At 37.9% G+C, this 16,587-nt stretch overlaps 1 protein-coding gene across 1 annotated transcript in view; it reads left to right on the forward strand.

The window, feature by feature from the left end:
• The first annotated feature begins 603 nt into the window (after positions 1–603).
• The window catches only part of LOC122718673 (putative uncharacterized protein DDB_G0293878), a 42,841-nt gene continuing 26,857 nt past the window's right edge, over positions 604–16,587 (forward strand). Inside the window, exon 1 of the mRNA XM_043943906.1 lies at positions 604–3,072. Coding sequence (XP_043799841.1) covers positions 1,321–3,072 — 1,752 coding nt within the window. The 5' untranslated portion in view covers positions 604–1,320. The remainder of the gene's footprint in view (positions 3,073–16,587) is intronic.

Below are 16,587 nucleotides of genomic sequence, written 5' to 3' on the forward strand. Positions count from 1 at the left end.
GCTACATCCTACGTGTGCTGCTACGTTCGCGCCGCGTTCGTATGCGTGCGCACGCTCGCCGTCTGGCCCATACTACCCCCACTCCGCGACAGAGAACCAGCCGACGTTCCCCCACTCCCGCGTTTCGCTGTGCCCCGTCGCGAGTCCCAACTTGGCCCCCCACCCCGGCCAACGAAACTGCATGAGTAAGTGTCAGAGGCACTCAGTACAGTTACTGACGGCCCGTACCGTGAACGATCGCCGTCGTCGACCGTCGTCACCGTGTCGTCGTCGAATAGAGTCGCGGTTTTACCATGCGCTGCTCTTGATAAACGTATGCGGTTAGTAAGTGGCGGCTACTCTTTCTCTCTCTCTCTATCTCTTTCTCTCTTTCTCTCTCTTCTCTCGCGTTCTCTTCTCTCCTTCTTCCACGAACGTTTCGTTTCAACGAACTCCTTCTGCATTCACGTCGTTTCTCCAAGGAGGCAAATTCTCTCTATTCGTCTCTTTCGCGGATGTTTCCAAATCTTTCGCAATTCGCTCTTCAAGAACGTTTTTCGAGTGTCGATTAATCGCGACTACGATTTATCTCGCGGACGATAATTATTCCCAGCAGAGATCAGAGGCAGTGTCGCAGATCGATTGCGTTCGATCGGTTAACGAGCATTGGAAGTTATTAGGAAACCACTTTCTGTCTTTCTGTGCGCCAGATTCGAAGTAAAAACGGTGGTGATTGAAAGTCTCGTACCCATTGGATCTGGACACGAGAACAAAGTACTTGACACTTCTTGTCGACGATTTCGCGCGCAGTGGGTCCGGAAATCTGCGATATGTCGCGCCATATGTTGCCTTCCTCGTCGTGAAATTATCGCCTACGTGACTCGTTACGTAGAAAAATTATTAAATCTCGTCTAAAAAACTTATCGTCACGTGGCAATTAACTTGATTTCATTCTAGTAATTCGAATCACCCATCCGTGTCATCAACGGCTTTTACGCGCTACGTACTTAAAATACCGATCGAGGATTCCGATTAATTCGAACGCATTTCCAATCACACTATTATCGACGCCCTATAAAAATTATTCCGATTAATTAAGGGATCCCAAGCGCATATATACATACACATACATATATAAAAATCTGATTTCCGCAGGCAGAGAAAGGGAGAGAGAGAAAGAGAGAGAGAAAGAGAAAGAGAGAGAGAGAGAAAAGGAAAGAAAAGAAAAGAGAGAAGGGAAAAGAGACGCGAGTACGAAGAAACGGGAGAAAGCAGAGGATCGGTTCGGTTGATGACCAGGTGTATCTCGTCGACGTAGTGACAGTGTCCTCGAATGCGTATATGGACGAGGTCGCCACGATGACCGTTCCACCGACACTGCCGGCCAAGACTCAGCCCCCGAGTCAGGTTGCCCGACAGACTGTGTCAATCCGGACTGTTTCCAATCCCCCCACAGCTCCTCTGAGCACAGGGGCCGGAGCAACGGTATTCGTCGGTCTGGCAGCTCCTGGCGTCGATTCCTCGGCGGCCTGCAGAAGAAGAATCCCGGAAGTGCAAGCCGCGAACGGGTACGGTAAGCAGAGTGGCGTGAAGTCGGCGCAGAGCTCGCAGAACCAGCACCAACAACAGCACCAACACGCGCAACAGCAACAGCAACACCACTACAACAATCATTATCAGCAGCAACAGCAGCAGCAGGCGGCCCATGTGGTGAAAATCAAGATCAATCCGGATGGTGAGAAGAACGGAAGGGTGATATCGACCGTACGATTGACGCTGGACGAGAAGGTGGTCGGGCACGAAGCCGAGAAGGAGAACGGGATCGCGTGCGAACGTTCGGGCAAGCGTGACGGTGGTGTGGTCGTGAGTGCGACGAATCTGGTGAACGAGCAGCGTTGTGGAAGTGGCGGTGTCGGTGACGGCTGTGTGAGGATCAGTGTCGGCTCGAACGCCTTCGAACGCAACAACAATCACGATAACGGTAATTTACGCAAGGACAAGCGCGATCGGAGCCACGATAACACCAACGAAGAAAAAGATATGGTACTGCACCGTGAAACGTCCGTCGAGCCTCCTATGAACGCCTCCTCCCCCAATAATAATCGTTCCACCGCCTGCTTCTACTACAACTCGTATCCCGGCCAATTGAACGGGATGGTGATTTCCAGCGGCCAATGCTCCCCCAGCGACACGTTGGACAGCGGGACCTGCAGCGATCTGGACGGCACACCGCCGCCTCTTCCCAAGAAGAAGAACTCCAGTACGGTTATCCTTGCCAGCGATCAGCACAATCGTACAGGCAGTTTGACCAGCAGCGGAGCGGAAGTAGACAGCGACGACAACGAGAGCAACATCAGCTGCGATTCCTTGAACGGTGGCGAGTTGACCGACAGAATAGCGAACGGTGGCATTAACGGGAACGAGGCTGGCAGGCCATCCTTGGAATTTCCAGAACGCTCGGAGAATTGCCGTCTGAAGAACGGGGTGGATCGTGAGAAGTACAGGGACACGGAGACCATCTTGGCGTTGAACCGGCTCGACCTGTCCACCGATCAGAACGAGGAAAATCGAACTCACGAGGAGGAATCGAGCGCGGCTACCTCGAGCCCCGAGATCGACTCGAGTTCTTGCTCGACCAGAGCCTCCCCCAGCGTGTCCCCCTCGCCGTCCGGGACTTCCTCGTTGTCGAAAGCCTCCTCAACTCCGAGGATCAGGAGTCCGGTCCTGGCCACCGAGCAGAACGGCAGGCTATCGTCCCCGGTTGTGAAGGAGTGCACTTACGAGGAGAGGAAGCAGGAGCAGGAGAGGTTGGAGCAGGAATCAGGTGACGTGGACACCAGCGTCAACCCTTTGACCGGGAAGAAATACGTGTACGAGTACGACAGGTTCTATAAGTTTCACATAAACGAGTTGAAGGGGAACAAAGACAGTGGTAGGGGTGTGGTGTTAGGCGATAAGGACACCGACGAGTGTTTCGCCGGTTACAAGATCCTCGAGAAGGAAGCCATACGCAGTGCCAAGGGAACTGTGCGCGGTGTCAAAAACAGGGTTCGCGCTGGGATCGCGACGTTCCTTCAGAAACCCTCTTCTCAGGTTCGTATATAGTTATGTCTATACACAGTTTGTTTCGAAATCTAGGAAAATTTCTATTATGCGCCAATTAATGGTTGGATGAAGGAATGCTAAATATATAAAGAAAATTTTTAAATTAATGACGTTTATTCGTGCCCCTGGTAATTGTTTGGAGAATTTTATTTTACTCGTCGAAAGCTGGATACACTTTTTCATGATTAGGAAATATTTATGGTATATAACTGTTGGACGCGACTCAAAGGAGGATTCGGTCGAGAAGTTTGATAAGTAACTTTTGGGTCGTTGGAAAAATGGAGATGCACGGTGAAAGGCGTATTCGAAGGTCAGAGGGACAGGATGTCGAAAAATTTTGCGAGCCGTTGGTCTAGATTTCACCGAATACCGGCGGCACGTGGAATCTTTGGCTCCTCGTGACCGCGATCTGTTGCTGTTCTGTCTTTAATGCAGACTTTTTGTAGTGCTAACGCGTGCGTCACAGAGATCTTTCATTGCCAATAACGTGTTCAAGAGTAAATCCCTTCAGAAAGCAAACGATCAAAAATCGTTTCAAGATTTATCCTATATCTCGATACGAGTTAAAACCCGAAACTCGATCGATTTCAAAAACTTGTTAAGAAAACCAACGTGATCACTTGTCAAGCACAGATGATTATCAGTCATCCTACAACAAACAGTCATCGTGTCCTCTTCAAAGAATTCTAAAGAAATCTTTCGCAAAAACTCGTCTCTTTTGCAATTTTTCATTACAATTTTTGCCAAAATAAAAAGGATATCGTCTCCGTTCCGTTTCCAATTCTCGATGTCAAAAACCGCGTCAAAAGGTATCGAAACGTGAAAGGATGTGACGTGCCTTAAATATCGACTCGAAATGGTCGAGGCCGACTGACAGCCTCTCCTAAACGACGCGACGATTTGTTATGCAAATCAACCTCCGACACCACACCATGTTTCAACACTGTCCAATCGAACGGTATCGAATGGGCCAAGCTCTCGAACCCCATCGTCTACCCCCTCTATCTATTTACGTCTTTCGAGCGATATACCGGATTGGGAACGAGGGATCTATCGGGTATAACGCGAGTGGTCGAGCGAAAAGCGTTAGATTTACAGTTAGATCACCTCTATCGTCGACCAGTTTGGATCGACCAGTTGACTGGCATCGATCGATGACGTAGACGGCGTCCCATGTGGTCCTGATGCAAGGTTTCCGGTGTTGCCATGCGAGCCGCGTGCATAGAACGTCGAGAAACGTATATATACGTCGATGCAGAACGGATCGACATAACGGTAGATCCGATAAAGCGATATTACGGCAACGTGCGCGAGGATCGTGCTCGTTGTCCCTAGTTGTAAACCGGTATTCCTCCTCTTTTTCCTCCATCTCTCTCTTTCTCTCTCTCTCTCTCTCTCTCTTCTTTTCGTCTTTCACGATCTTCTCCACTATCCAAGGGGCTCCAAGTTAAAATCTTTTGTTTGTTGCACAGATCTTATTTATTGTTCTTGCGTGGTTCTTGCGTTTGATTCGATATTTGGCTGTTTGTTCTCACTTGGTCGTGAGAAATTTTGGATGGAAGTTAGGGAAAGGAGAATTGAATTACTTCGGTCGATTGGGGATTTCTTTTGGGATTTCGCATTCGATCGAATTTTCTTTGAGAATGTATTCGTTGTTGATTCATTGGTTCATTGTAAATGAGTTTGTTTTTGAAAAAATTTTCTTATTGTTCTTGTTTTTCTAATGGTAATAACGTAGAACGAGATATAGTTTAAGTAGAAAATAGTTTAATTTGAACAGGATATTGGCAAGGAAGGTTTAATGATTATTGAGGATGAATAATTTATCGATTCGAAATGGAAATGTTCTAAGATGTATTGTGGTCACTGTATCGAGGAAAGAAATATTTATAATCTTCCAAGAAATACAAAAAATATAGAATCGAGCAATGTTATATAGATTTCTCTGTTTATAGCAACAATAACGACACGTGTTCTTCGTTTATTACAAACACGACGTTGTAAATATCATTGCAAATAATACGTATGTTTGCATTTTACCAGAAATGGTACGATCGAAATCGATGATCTTACGATTTTGTTTCACGATTGGCTCTCGTTAAAATGCACAAATCTGTGCCGATCGTATAAAGATTACACATAAATGTAAGATATTTATTGAATCAGTTCGAGTTCTATACGAGCAGAATGGGAACAATCGGACGTAAAGTCGGTTGGGAATATTCAATGGTGGCCGATGTTCTACTTTCCGCCGCGAGAGTTTATTTACAATCGTGCATGAGCTAATTTACGCGATCGACTTTTGTACGTAGATCGAATAAATATACGAAGATGTATATATATTTTATGTGATTTCGAATAAGCATAAGATATACGATAGAAAGTTAAATTAATTAGAAAAGAAAATTAAGAATGGAGGATACACGAGGATGATCGGGTTGATTGATAATAAAGTGGAATAATTATTAAAAATAACGTAATAACGGGGATAAAATGGAATAATTAATAGAACTAATTCCGGTATAACGCTCTACAGTGCTCTACCTTCGTTCATTGTCCTTTTCCAAGAAGCATTAGAAACCACAGAAACCTCATTTTTGCGTGTAACTGTTACTCCTATTACGTAGTTTCTTAATACTTTTATATTATATCACTCATCTTACGTAATAAGTCTGATAACTATAATAACCCAAGGTTACAGATATTCCATCAAATTATAAAGTGGAAAAAAGAGGAGAAATATATTGGATATCATTTTGTGATTAATTTAAGATTGTCCTAAAAGAAAAAATAAAAAAACAACAAAAGAGTAAAATTTTAAAGAATGTCATATCGAATTGTCAAATCGAAGATTCAACTTGAACATATTCGTTTACAAAAATTTTATTTAGTAAAACTTAGAAGCAACAATGATTTCAATATACCGTATCAATAATAATTTATTCGATTACAAATTTTACGTCACTTTTCTATCGAGGGCGAGATATTATATATTAAATTTTACACATTTTTCTCCAACAACATGGAAACGCTTAAACCCTTAATGCAAGAGAGAGCTTGCCACAGTGTGACAATGTTTGTTGCCAGTAAAGCAGCGTAATGGCCGCGTTTCGCAATGCGTTTCTTAAAGCCTCCTCGCAACAGGTACATTTACGGGAGTCATTTACTTAACGACAATTTTGCTTGGTTTCTTAACGCGTTTCATTAGAGAGGGGAAAAGAAAAATCGAAAAAAGGGAATACACCAAGTTACGGTCAATATTCCATGGCACGACAACTACAGAAACCACCCGGAATTCTCTTCTCCCTCGAGAAGAGAAGATTATTCGTCGTAAGGTAATCTGCGTGATGGTGTCGTAACTGTGCCGCTTTTCTTGCCGCGCAAAAATGAGATCGTCGGGTATGCAATTCGTTTCATCAGCTGGCACACGCGAATCCGTGTCGCGGTTACGTCTGGAAACGTCTTACAACCTCTTGATTTGCTCCATTATGAATGAATCACGTGTGGCGAGGTATATTAATTACGCAGGTGGATAATTGGTGATATCTCCTGATGCCTGATGTTCTAAGACTGTTGAATGTCTTTATTATCGAATCGTTCCACCTTGATTTATGCTATCCTATGTGTTTGAAATATTTATTCCTCTTTGATTGCGACGTTTGGGTATAATTTAAACCTTGGATTGGTTTCATTAGTCTGTTTCACTTGTTTGTCTCCTGTTTTTGTTTGCAACGTGGGATTCTTTTTTTTTTTTTCGTGCTATTGACGATCTCTCTGATTACTGTCCTTGGAGTTTATTATATATAGAATTGAAAAAAAGGAGAAGAATTTTTTTTTTAGTGGGAAAATTTTAACAGAACATGCTTAATCTTTAAAGAGGATTAGAGCTTTGTGTCTCTTATGCTTTGTGTCAAATATTTGTTTTCACGCTTGGAAATGATTCTATTAAATAAAAATTAGATAAAATTATTGAATCCTTTGAGGAATATGTTAAGTTTGTTTGTTTTTTTTTTATCAAAGTGTAATGTAAGAGAAAAATATTAAAGAGAAAAATAAATATCCAGGATGTTTTGTTTATAATGATTGAATAAATTTTCTTTCTCTTTATTAATCTTATTCTAGATAAAATTTAACTCTTGTAACATTCTTATATTACATTATACGATGTTCCTTTCATCTTCTGTTATTCTCTATAAATTTACCATGACCTTTCAATTATATCGTATCGTATCCTATATTCTTCGATCTGAATAAAAAAAGGGAACAAAGCAAACAAAGTTCCATTACCAATCAAATCAAATATACATAAATATCTCCCATATTTATTAATACATTTATTAATATTTATTAATACATATTTATTAATACATTGATCAAGAAAAAAGAAAGGTTATGATCCATGATTTTTAATCCACTTTCACTTTTTAATTATCACAGTAAACGTTCTTTGTTTTCCAATATAAAAAAGAAAAAAAATATTCTTCATTTTTATCTCTAATAAAATAATTCATGCTTTCTCATACATCACACGATATTGATTCGTAACATCATCGATCTCCTCACAAATACACATCGTATCCTCCATATTTCTCGATATGAACGAAACCAAGAACGCGAGGATTCCACCTGAAACCAGCGCATCGCCGCGATGAGAAAACGAGAGATAGGAAGTCACGTGGTTACTTCCGTGTAGTTAAACAATATGAAACTAACGTTAGATATCGCACAGTGGAATGCTGACATAACAGAAACGCAGCACAGGCGGGAAACAGGTGTCGTAATTTCCTGGTATAATACGAAACGATGTTATGCATCAAGATGCATCGATGGATTTCTTCTTTTTTAATTTCTCGTTATCATTCGTTATCGATATATTATCGTTCACGTAATACGAGAAGCTGCATTCGTTATGATTCTCGCGTAATCCTCGCCTTTATGGCGAGTTTCACGCGAACTTATCGAGGTTAGAAAGTTGTTATTCTAGAGTTTATTCTAGACCAGTAGGCTGCGGAATGAAAATGCGACTTTTCTAAGTCGTTTGCACTGTTTCAGAAGAATTATATTATTAGTAGATAGTGATTAAAATTATTTATCTTTGCTATTTCGTCGTTTAATTTCATCGACTTTTTTTTAAATTATTAATATTTCACGTTTTGTGATTTTATTTAAAAAAAAATTTAAGAAACGTTTGGTTGGCTATGTAAATAAATTATTTTTAATATAATTATTATCGATAAATGTATAAATAAGTAAAGTTTTTGTTCGCCATTTGTAAATGTACCACAAAGTAATAAATAGGATGCATGTGTTTTTTGGTTTTTGGCAAAAGTAAAACTTGCCTTTGCATTTGAAAAAATGCTTTTGTTCCTAGAGTTCATTTTAGTAAAGGTAGTTTCACATATTAAATATATGATATAAAAGTAACGTAAGGTGTAATATTTAATTACAGAAATTTTATAAACTTTCCTTTTTTATTTTTTGAAACTTAATGTTACATTTATTAATCGATCAAAAGAAAAAAATGTTTTATTGATATATTTCATACATAATTTGTTGTTAAATTTTATACAATTTATAGAAACGAATCATCATCCATAAAATAAAGTATCGTATATTTGAAATTCCAATATATTATTTCGCAGCTACAAATAATACATACCTTGACAGTAATTCCAAGAATTATTTAAAACACGAAGCGCAATACGCGAGATTATTAATTATTTCAGAATTAACTATACGTTTGTGCTTTAATACAATATTTAATGATGGTTTAACGCGAAATATTCGAAATCCAAAATATATAAGCATGGATAATCGAATTGATATTTTCTTGACACGTATCAAAAATAAACATCTCAAATTGATAGATATTTTATTTTTAATTCTCTCTGCAACACTTTATTTACCAAGAACAAACCTGTCAATTGATCTTCTATTAAATTTTCCTTTCGATAACATTTATAATCTAAATCTAATATTTGCAACTCCCTCTCTGCAATTAAATACAAATCAAAATTGATCTTTTACTAAATTTTTCTCTTAATAACATGTTCTATAATTTAAATTTTCAATTCTGTAATTCAAAATAAAAATCCAAATTCTACTTCTTTTATATAATTTTCTCTTCTTCAACCTGCCTTTTATCGAAGATTAAGCAAGGAATGTACGATGGCATATGATAACGTAAGCGCAATTCAATATCGCGTGACTGCGCTCAGAATTTTTTTCAAGTCAAACGACACTAAATCTGATCGAATGCAATACGGAATTCCTTAAAATTAATTAAATTAATTTCAACTCCTCGGCGCAGAAAATCGTGGACGGCTCGTTTAAACGACGAAAAAAAAATCTGCCGTCGAAGGAAGAAAAGAATCGCGTGTATCCGATCGTATCTGGATAGTATCTACGAACGCCAATTAAACGTAATTTGTAACGTAGCGTAATTGACAGTAGGGGCTTCAACAGTTTCTCGAATCGGCACGAAACGATTAATTATCGATTCGAAATCTTGCGTTTCCATCGACGCACGGATCGATCGAATCGCGCGTTACGATTTTCGCGATCTCCGTAAAATTGGCGGGAAAGGATCGAGAAAGGTTAGGTTGAACCTGTTGCAAACGATTTTCAAGCTTTCTATGGAATTATTTATCGTAATTACGTTATCTTATGGACTCATTCGATAATTACGTTATCTTATGGACTCATTCACTTATTATATATATTTAAATTAAATTATAATTTTATCGTTTTAGTTCTTGTTTCGAAGAATTTTTATTAAAAAAAAAATGTTTCAAATATTTAATTTAAATATTTGATTCATTATGAAATGGTATAATAAGGATATTGAAATGTATCTCAGAAATATTTTATTTTTTTTATTTAAGAAATTTGATTTATCTACTGATAATAATTATTTTGAGAATAATCTGTTTCTGTAGAGAATCAATTTTAAATTAAATATATACAAGACATAAATATGACTCCTAACCTGATGATCATAATCAAAGAAGTATCGTATATCGTATAATTATTTTTAACTTACTTTATACGTGTACCTTTTTTTTTTCTCATACCTATAAGTATACTTATATCTATGCCTAGAATCAAGTTATTTGAATATTATATATGTAACATATGTATAATAAGGTATAAATATAATTATCGAAATTATCGTCAAGTATCCCCTATTAATTTAAAAAATATATTTCTAGTAAAATTTAATCTTTAATCACTTTCTTCTGCGATTTCCCCCATAGGAGAGAACCGCGTAAACTTCTCCCAAATAATCGATGAAAGTTAACAATATAAACATAATATTGAATGCGTGGAATTTTAATCGATTTGACAAAAAATTTTCGCGAAAATTAATAAAATTGTGAACGCTCGTGCCAGGCAACCCACTTAGAAGACTCTCTGACGACCTCCTGACGAAGAAGGTGAAATGATCGATGATAAACACAGCAAGGAACACGACCCACTTCATGGTACCGAGTACACCGACTTTCTTCCCGATCTGTTGGGTCGGCTTCGATGCCGCTCGAAATCGACACTTATGGTCAGGCGGCTATGTCACGCTTCATGTTCTATTTCACCGCGATGCTTATTTGGCATTGCACGCAAATAAACATTCGAAGGATCTGACGGTGGCGGAGTACGACTTCCAATTGGAAATTGAAGAAACCGGGTCGATGAAAATCGAACAGCCGTAATTTTCGATCACCTCGCGCGGTTCTTCTCGAATCGTGCTCTTATGGAGCACGATTGGCGTCTGTTTGAACGGAGATTGATAACACGAGATAACAAACCTCTTCGCTACGATTAGATTTTCAAATGAATGATGAGATAACGTCTGTTACGTTGAATTTTTTGTACATGATTTTTTAATGGAATTATTTATCATAATTATGTTATCTTATGCACTGATTCACTTATTATATATATATTCGAATTATATTATAATCTTTATCGTTTTAGTTTTTTGTTTTAAAGAATTTTTATTAAAAAAAAATGTTTCAAATATTTAATTTAAATATTTGATCATCGGTTATGAAATGGTAATAAGGATATTGAAACGTATCTCAGAAATATTTTTATTCTGAGAAATATTTCAAATATTTCGTTCAAATATTTGACAAACGGTTGCAAAATGTAATAGAGATATTGAAAACGTGAAATCTCAGAATTTTATTAATAAAAAAAAAAATGTAAGAAGAAATAAAACGTAGTTTATGAAAAAATATTTCTGGACAAAAATAGCGAACGTATTGGATAAGAAAAGAAAAGAGTCTTTGTTGTTTCAAAGGAGTTAAAATTATAAGCTGATGTGCAATTAAGTAAATAAAACTTAACGACCTATCTTGTCGAAAGAAATAGATGATTCTTCGTGTTAAAAATAGATTGGGATAAAAAAAATATTCCATATAAATATCATTAATCTTTCAGAGTTTGTACTTTTTAAATTAAATTCGTCGTAAATAAATCAAAACCGGGAAACATTTTCGAGAAAAATTATTGCCAACTGTTACAACGTTTGCATGACAGATTACTGTAAATTATGAGATAACGTGAAACACGATAAATTATATTTGTACAATTACGAAAGATTTTAGTCATTTTATCAAAGTTAAAATTAAAGTTGTTGCGCTACTTTTTATTCGTACAATTTTTTTCGTACAATCTAAAATATACTTGAACTACTAACAAAATTCGAATTCTTCAATTTTAAATATTCCATCGAAGAGGAAGAAACCACAAATAGGAACATATTTTCATAATGAATCATAGTTCATATTCAAGGTGAATTTCTCAAGAACGCATATAAAATAACTTCTCGCTCTCGTCCTAAAAATTACCATATCATTTACCTACATTCGATTCTTTCAAACTATATTCGACTATTCATGAATAGAATTTTCTTCCTAGAATTCAACTAATTAAACTAATAAATAAATTAAAAACTCCCTATTTATATTCCCTACTAAAACACGATCCTATATTATAATCCCAACGAAAAAAAAAAAAAAAAAGAAAAGAAAAAGATATCCTTAATTTTCAAACCGATCTTCGAATCTCGATACTGTACGTGCAAAAAAAATTTCCCTCCCTCCATCGCGCCACGATATTGCGGAAATCGATCGTGTCGTCGGCCAATTTTCGAAAGTGGCCAGCGCGATGTAACGAAACACCGCTCTCGTGCGCGCGTGAAAAAAGGATTGAACGAATCGCCTAGCCGATAATTGGAATCGGCGCGAGCGTATGCCTACTACGTTCGACCCACTTGCCGCCCGTTCGACTTCCGGTTTTTCGTTCTTGCGCCTGCTCCTCGAGGACGTTGGCACAAACGAACGGTCGATCGAGCGTGGTGGTGGTGGCTGCGAGGCATGGCAGGTGGCGAGGATCGTGAATTTCCCGGTTAAAGAAAACGCGGTAGGCATGTCCATGAGACAAATCGGGTGGGAAAAGAGAAAGCGGGTCAAAGAGGCCACCGTGGCGACAGTCACGGCGACCGCCGGTTTTAACCTCCTCCTCGATTCAACCTTCTCTCTCGCTCTCTCTCTCTCTCTCTCTCCCTCTCTCTATCTATCTATCTATCTATCTCTTTCTCTCTCTTCGCTTCTTTTCTCTTGCTTCGTCGAATGGATATCGAATTGGGCTGAGAGAAAAAAATTTAATTGGTCAAAATTTCGAATGAAGCTTTACTTTATTTTTGAGCAATTGGATGCTTGGTATAATTTGGAGCGTTCAGTTAGAATAATTGTGGTTATTCCATGTGTTAATCAAGTGATAAATTATTCGAGTAATTTTAATCAAAGTATCAAGTTTATTCTTAGCTTGAATGATTAAAATTTTGCTCATCTCTTCTGGTCGTGCATGGATTCGAGGACTCGTTCGTGAGTGAGTTTGTCTTTGTTTGTCGTTCGTGTTTAATGATCAAATCGTGCCAGGATTTCTTGGAAAATTCTGACGTTGCTCGAATGTAAAGAATGCTTTGAAGTTGGTGGAATAGGTTTAAGTGAATGGCGGAATTACGGAAATGGAGGATATGGCAAATATCGTGGAAAAAGATTTTGCAGTTTGTACGGTATTTTGGTAGAATTTGGGAGTCGTAATCGTTAAAAATACGACGCTGATTGAATACATAGAGCATGCTTCGAAGTTGCAGCAATGGATTTAGATAGAATGGTAAAGTTTTGGAAATGGATAATAAAATGTTATAGTAGAAGGATTTTGTAATTTGTTACGACGTTTCGATAATTCTTAATTCAGAGATAATGAAAAGTTTGGAGTTTATAATAGCGTTTCTTAAATCTCTTTGTCATAAGAAATATTTACAAATGAATATTATTGTCAATTAATCTCGTTTTTATAATAATAACATTTAAAAACAAATGTTTTCGTGTAACGTAGATCACATAATTGTCAGAATAATATCAATTTATAACGTTTCATATCGTTTTTGTCTAATTTTTTATTCGTATAAATAACGAGTTACACTGGTGCATTTATAATATTCTTTAGAAACGTACTACATATCATATATCCATCTTTATCATTATTACTAAAAGAAAATTTAATTATCTCTTATTATTATTAATATGCCATTATCGATAAGATATATTCTTTGATACAGTGCAAACTAAAATGCGTAAAAATTTAGTTTAGAAATTCACTAAGATTTTTCAACTTTCTATAGATAATCGTTATAATTAAAGAGATATCTAAATATCTTACAAACAGGAGTGTATCTTAAATCAAACACTTCCACATTCTTCGCATATCTAAACCAAACCCACCACCAACCATCGACATATTTCCACCAACACCACACCTCAAACCAATCGATATCGATCGCATTCTTACTCTCCACGCGAGCCAATGTCCGTTTACTCGCAACATCCACAATTCATGCGTTTAAAAAATTTCTCTTCTTTTCTCGTCGCTGCACGACACACAATGGCCGAAACTGAAACTATGCAAAATTCAAATTCCATTTTTTTTTAAAATCGTTATTCATACTCCGTTAAACACACGTCCTTTATTTCTTTCTCACAATATCGGTCGAATATCGGTTTCACACTTCATAGAAAAATCCTCTTCCTTCGCGATGCGCACAGTGACCGAACTTCTCTCCTAAAATTCAAACTCCATTTAAATTCCATTCCTTCAAACCATAAAATTCATCATTCATAGAAAATTTGATTTTCCAGATAAACATTCACAATCTATTCACATTCCCTTACATTTTTCTCACTCTCTTCACTCACTTTCATCTTTTCCTTTTAAACCTCGTATTCTTTGTATACCTAGATATCACATTGTCCAGTTGGATAAAAATCAGCGATCTGCTCGTAAAATACGAGAAAAAAAAATTCAAAACGAAATAGATAGGATAGATCCACGACACGGTTTCGCGGAACACCTGGCGCATCGTAAGAGCAGCGGGCAAAAAGCGCTTCGTTTCGAAGTCCTCGAGCGTAAAAGATCGATGTATAATCGGCGCGCGGATCGAGAGAAGGCGGAAGATCCCGCGCTTTAAGCTTCGATTATCGCTCGTCCCAGCGGGGAAAATTCCTACGCGCGTGAATAATAAACGTTTCTCCGCGAAGGCGCGAGAAGATCGGCGAGAAAGCCGCCGGTTTCGTTCGTATACCGTTAACCGATCATGACGAGCTTTACATAACGCGTGTGCGCGCCCGTCGCACTGGTAACCCAAAATTTCGGGAATCTGGCTTCGAGGCCGGTGGAACCGGTTTATCAAATCTATAACGGAAACGTTGGTTGGCGATTCGAAAAGTCGTAACGGGATCACGGGGGATCATCGTCGAAATCTCGTGGAAATGCGTGGACGAATGCGACGATCGTAAAGTTGTTTTCAGCGGTTGCTGAAAGTCGGCTTGTGAAATTTTTCCCCCGCAAATCTCGGGGAGAGGCGTACGGGTCGTACGGCGATGGTGGCCGGCGTTTGATGACCAGGTTCTTTCTGAAGGAGAGGTGGGGGGAAAGTTTATGGATGCGCGAATGATTGTGCGGATTGGGAGTGGAGAACGAGCACGGTAGCAGATGTTGTGTGGGATGAAAGATTGGGAAGGAGAATGTGGAAATAATGATTATGCGGTTGTGGAATTTAGGGTAGGGAATGAGGATGAATAGTTGAGTGGAATGAAGAAACAATAATTGTATTCTTAGAATTGAAGATCGTAAGAGATGCTTTTATAGATGCTTAAGATGTGATAGAGGAGATGATCAAGTTAAGATACGGTAAACGAGTGCAGAATAGATAGTTGTGTGAAACGTTGGAGAATTTGAAGATAGCGGTTATGTCCTTTGAAATTTAAGATTATAAGACGTTTCATGATTAAGATTGAGCAATATAGATGATGAGGAATGGCAAATGTGAATAATGGATGCTGCGTTGAAACGAAGAAATAATGGTTATTATATGGAAATATCCTTAGAATTTAGGGCCATAAGAGATTTTTAGTAATCTTTGGTAATTTAACGATCGTTACTATAGAATGTTGGTAGCTATCGACGATTAGGTCAGGAATATTCCACGTAAATGTGTAATGTACAATTCAAGTGTTTTTCTTTTTTTTTTTTTTTTTTTTACGTTTAAATATTTAATGGAATGGGAAATGAGGAAAAAAAATGGTAGGAAATTTGTAGACCGTAACCCGTTGGTCGACGCTCGTTTTTCACTCTCTCGTGGCTGGCAAGATTCGAGCACGCTTTTCCTTCAGGCACTCCGTTGCACACCGCACACGTGCCTCTATACTCGCTTTTAGAAGTAAACGGCTATAAATCCGACTGTACGTTTAGAAGAAATTCTAAATATAATATCACGATAACCTTGCGAACAAGCCTCTCATGACCCTCCAGTTTAGGTTAACCATTAATATAATTTACGACGTTACGGTTGTGATGAAGTCGTGAACCCGAACAATATCAGAAGTAAGAAGTGTTTATTATTAAGTGAAATCTGTTGTACATTGTAACCAACAGTTTATTATTTCTTCCATTTCTTTCTTTCTCTTACTGTCGTCCGTATATTTTTTTATCATCGCTATAACTGACAACTGCATTTACCAAATTCAAATATAGATAGAAATTCTAAAGAAACAAACGCAATTAATCCTTTCTATATAACAGCGAGACACTCGTATATCTATCTTAAAATTTATTGCTACTGGAGAAACTCACAACTGTTTTAGAAACAATAGTATCTTCCCCGTGTCATCAATATATCTGCATACTGATTGCACGTTCGCATCGCGCATTTCTCAATGTTGTACATTCCCAACGATCCTTCCTCGATCATAGCAGAAATTGAATTTCTCCTTTTGAAAAAAAAAGAAAAAAAAAAGAAAAAGACAAAAATTAACAGAATCAAGAATCTCTCATTGCGAAAGAATCTATCAATTGTAAAATTTTCAAATTTCACTTTATTTATGCGTCTTTATTTAAAATATTTCCAACGTTTCTCGCGTTTGGCCGATGTTTCCA

This window comes from Apis laboriosa, unplaced genomic scaffold (assembly GCF_014066325.1).
Source record: "Apis laboriosa isolate Shangri-la unplaced genomic scaffold, ASM1406632v1 scaffold68_cov148, whole genome shotgun sequence".
Lineage (NCBI taxonomy): Eukaryota > Metazoa > Arthropoda > Insecta > Hymenoptera > Apidae > Apis > Apis laboriosa.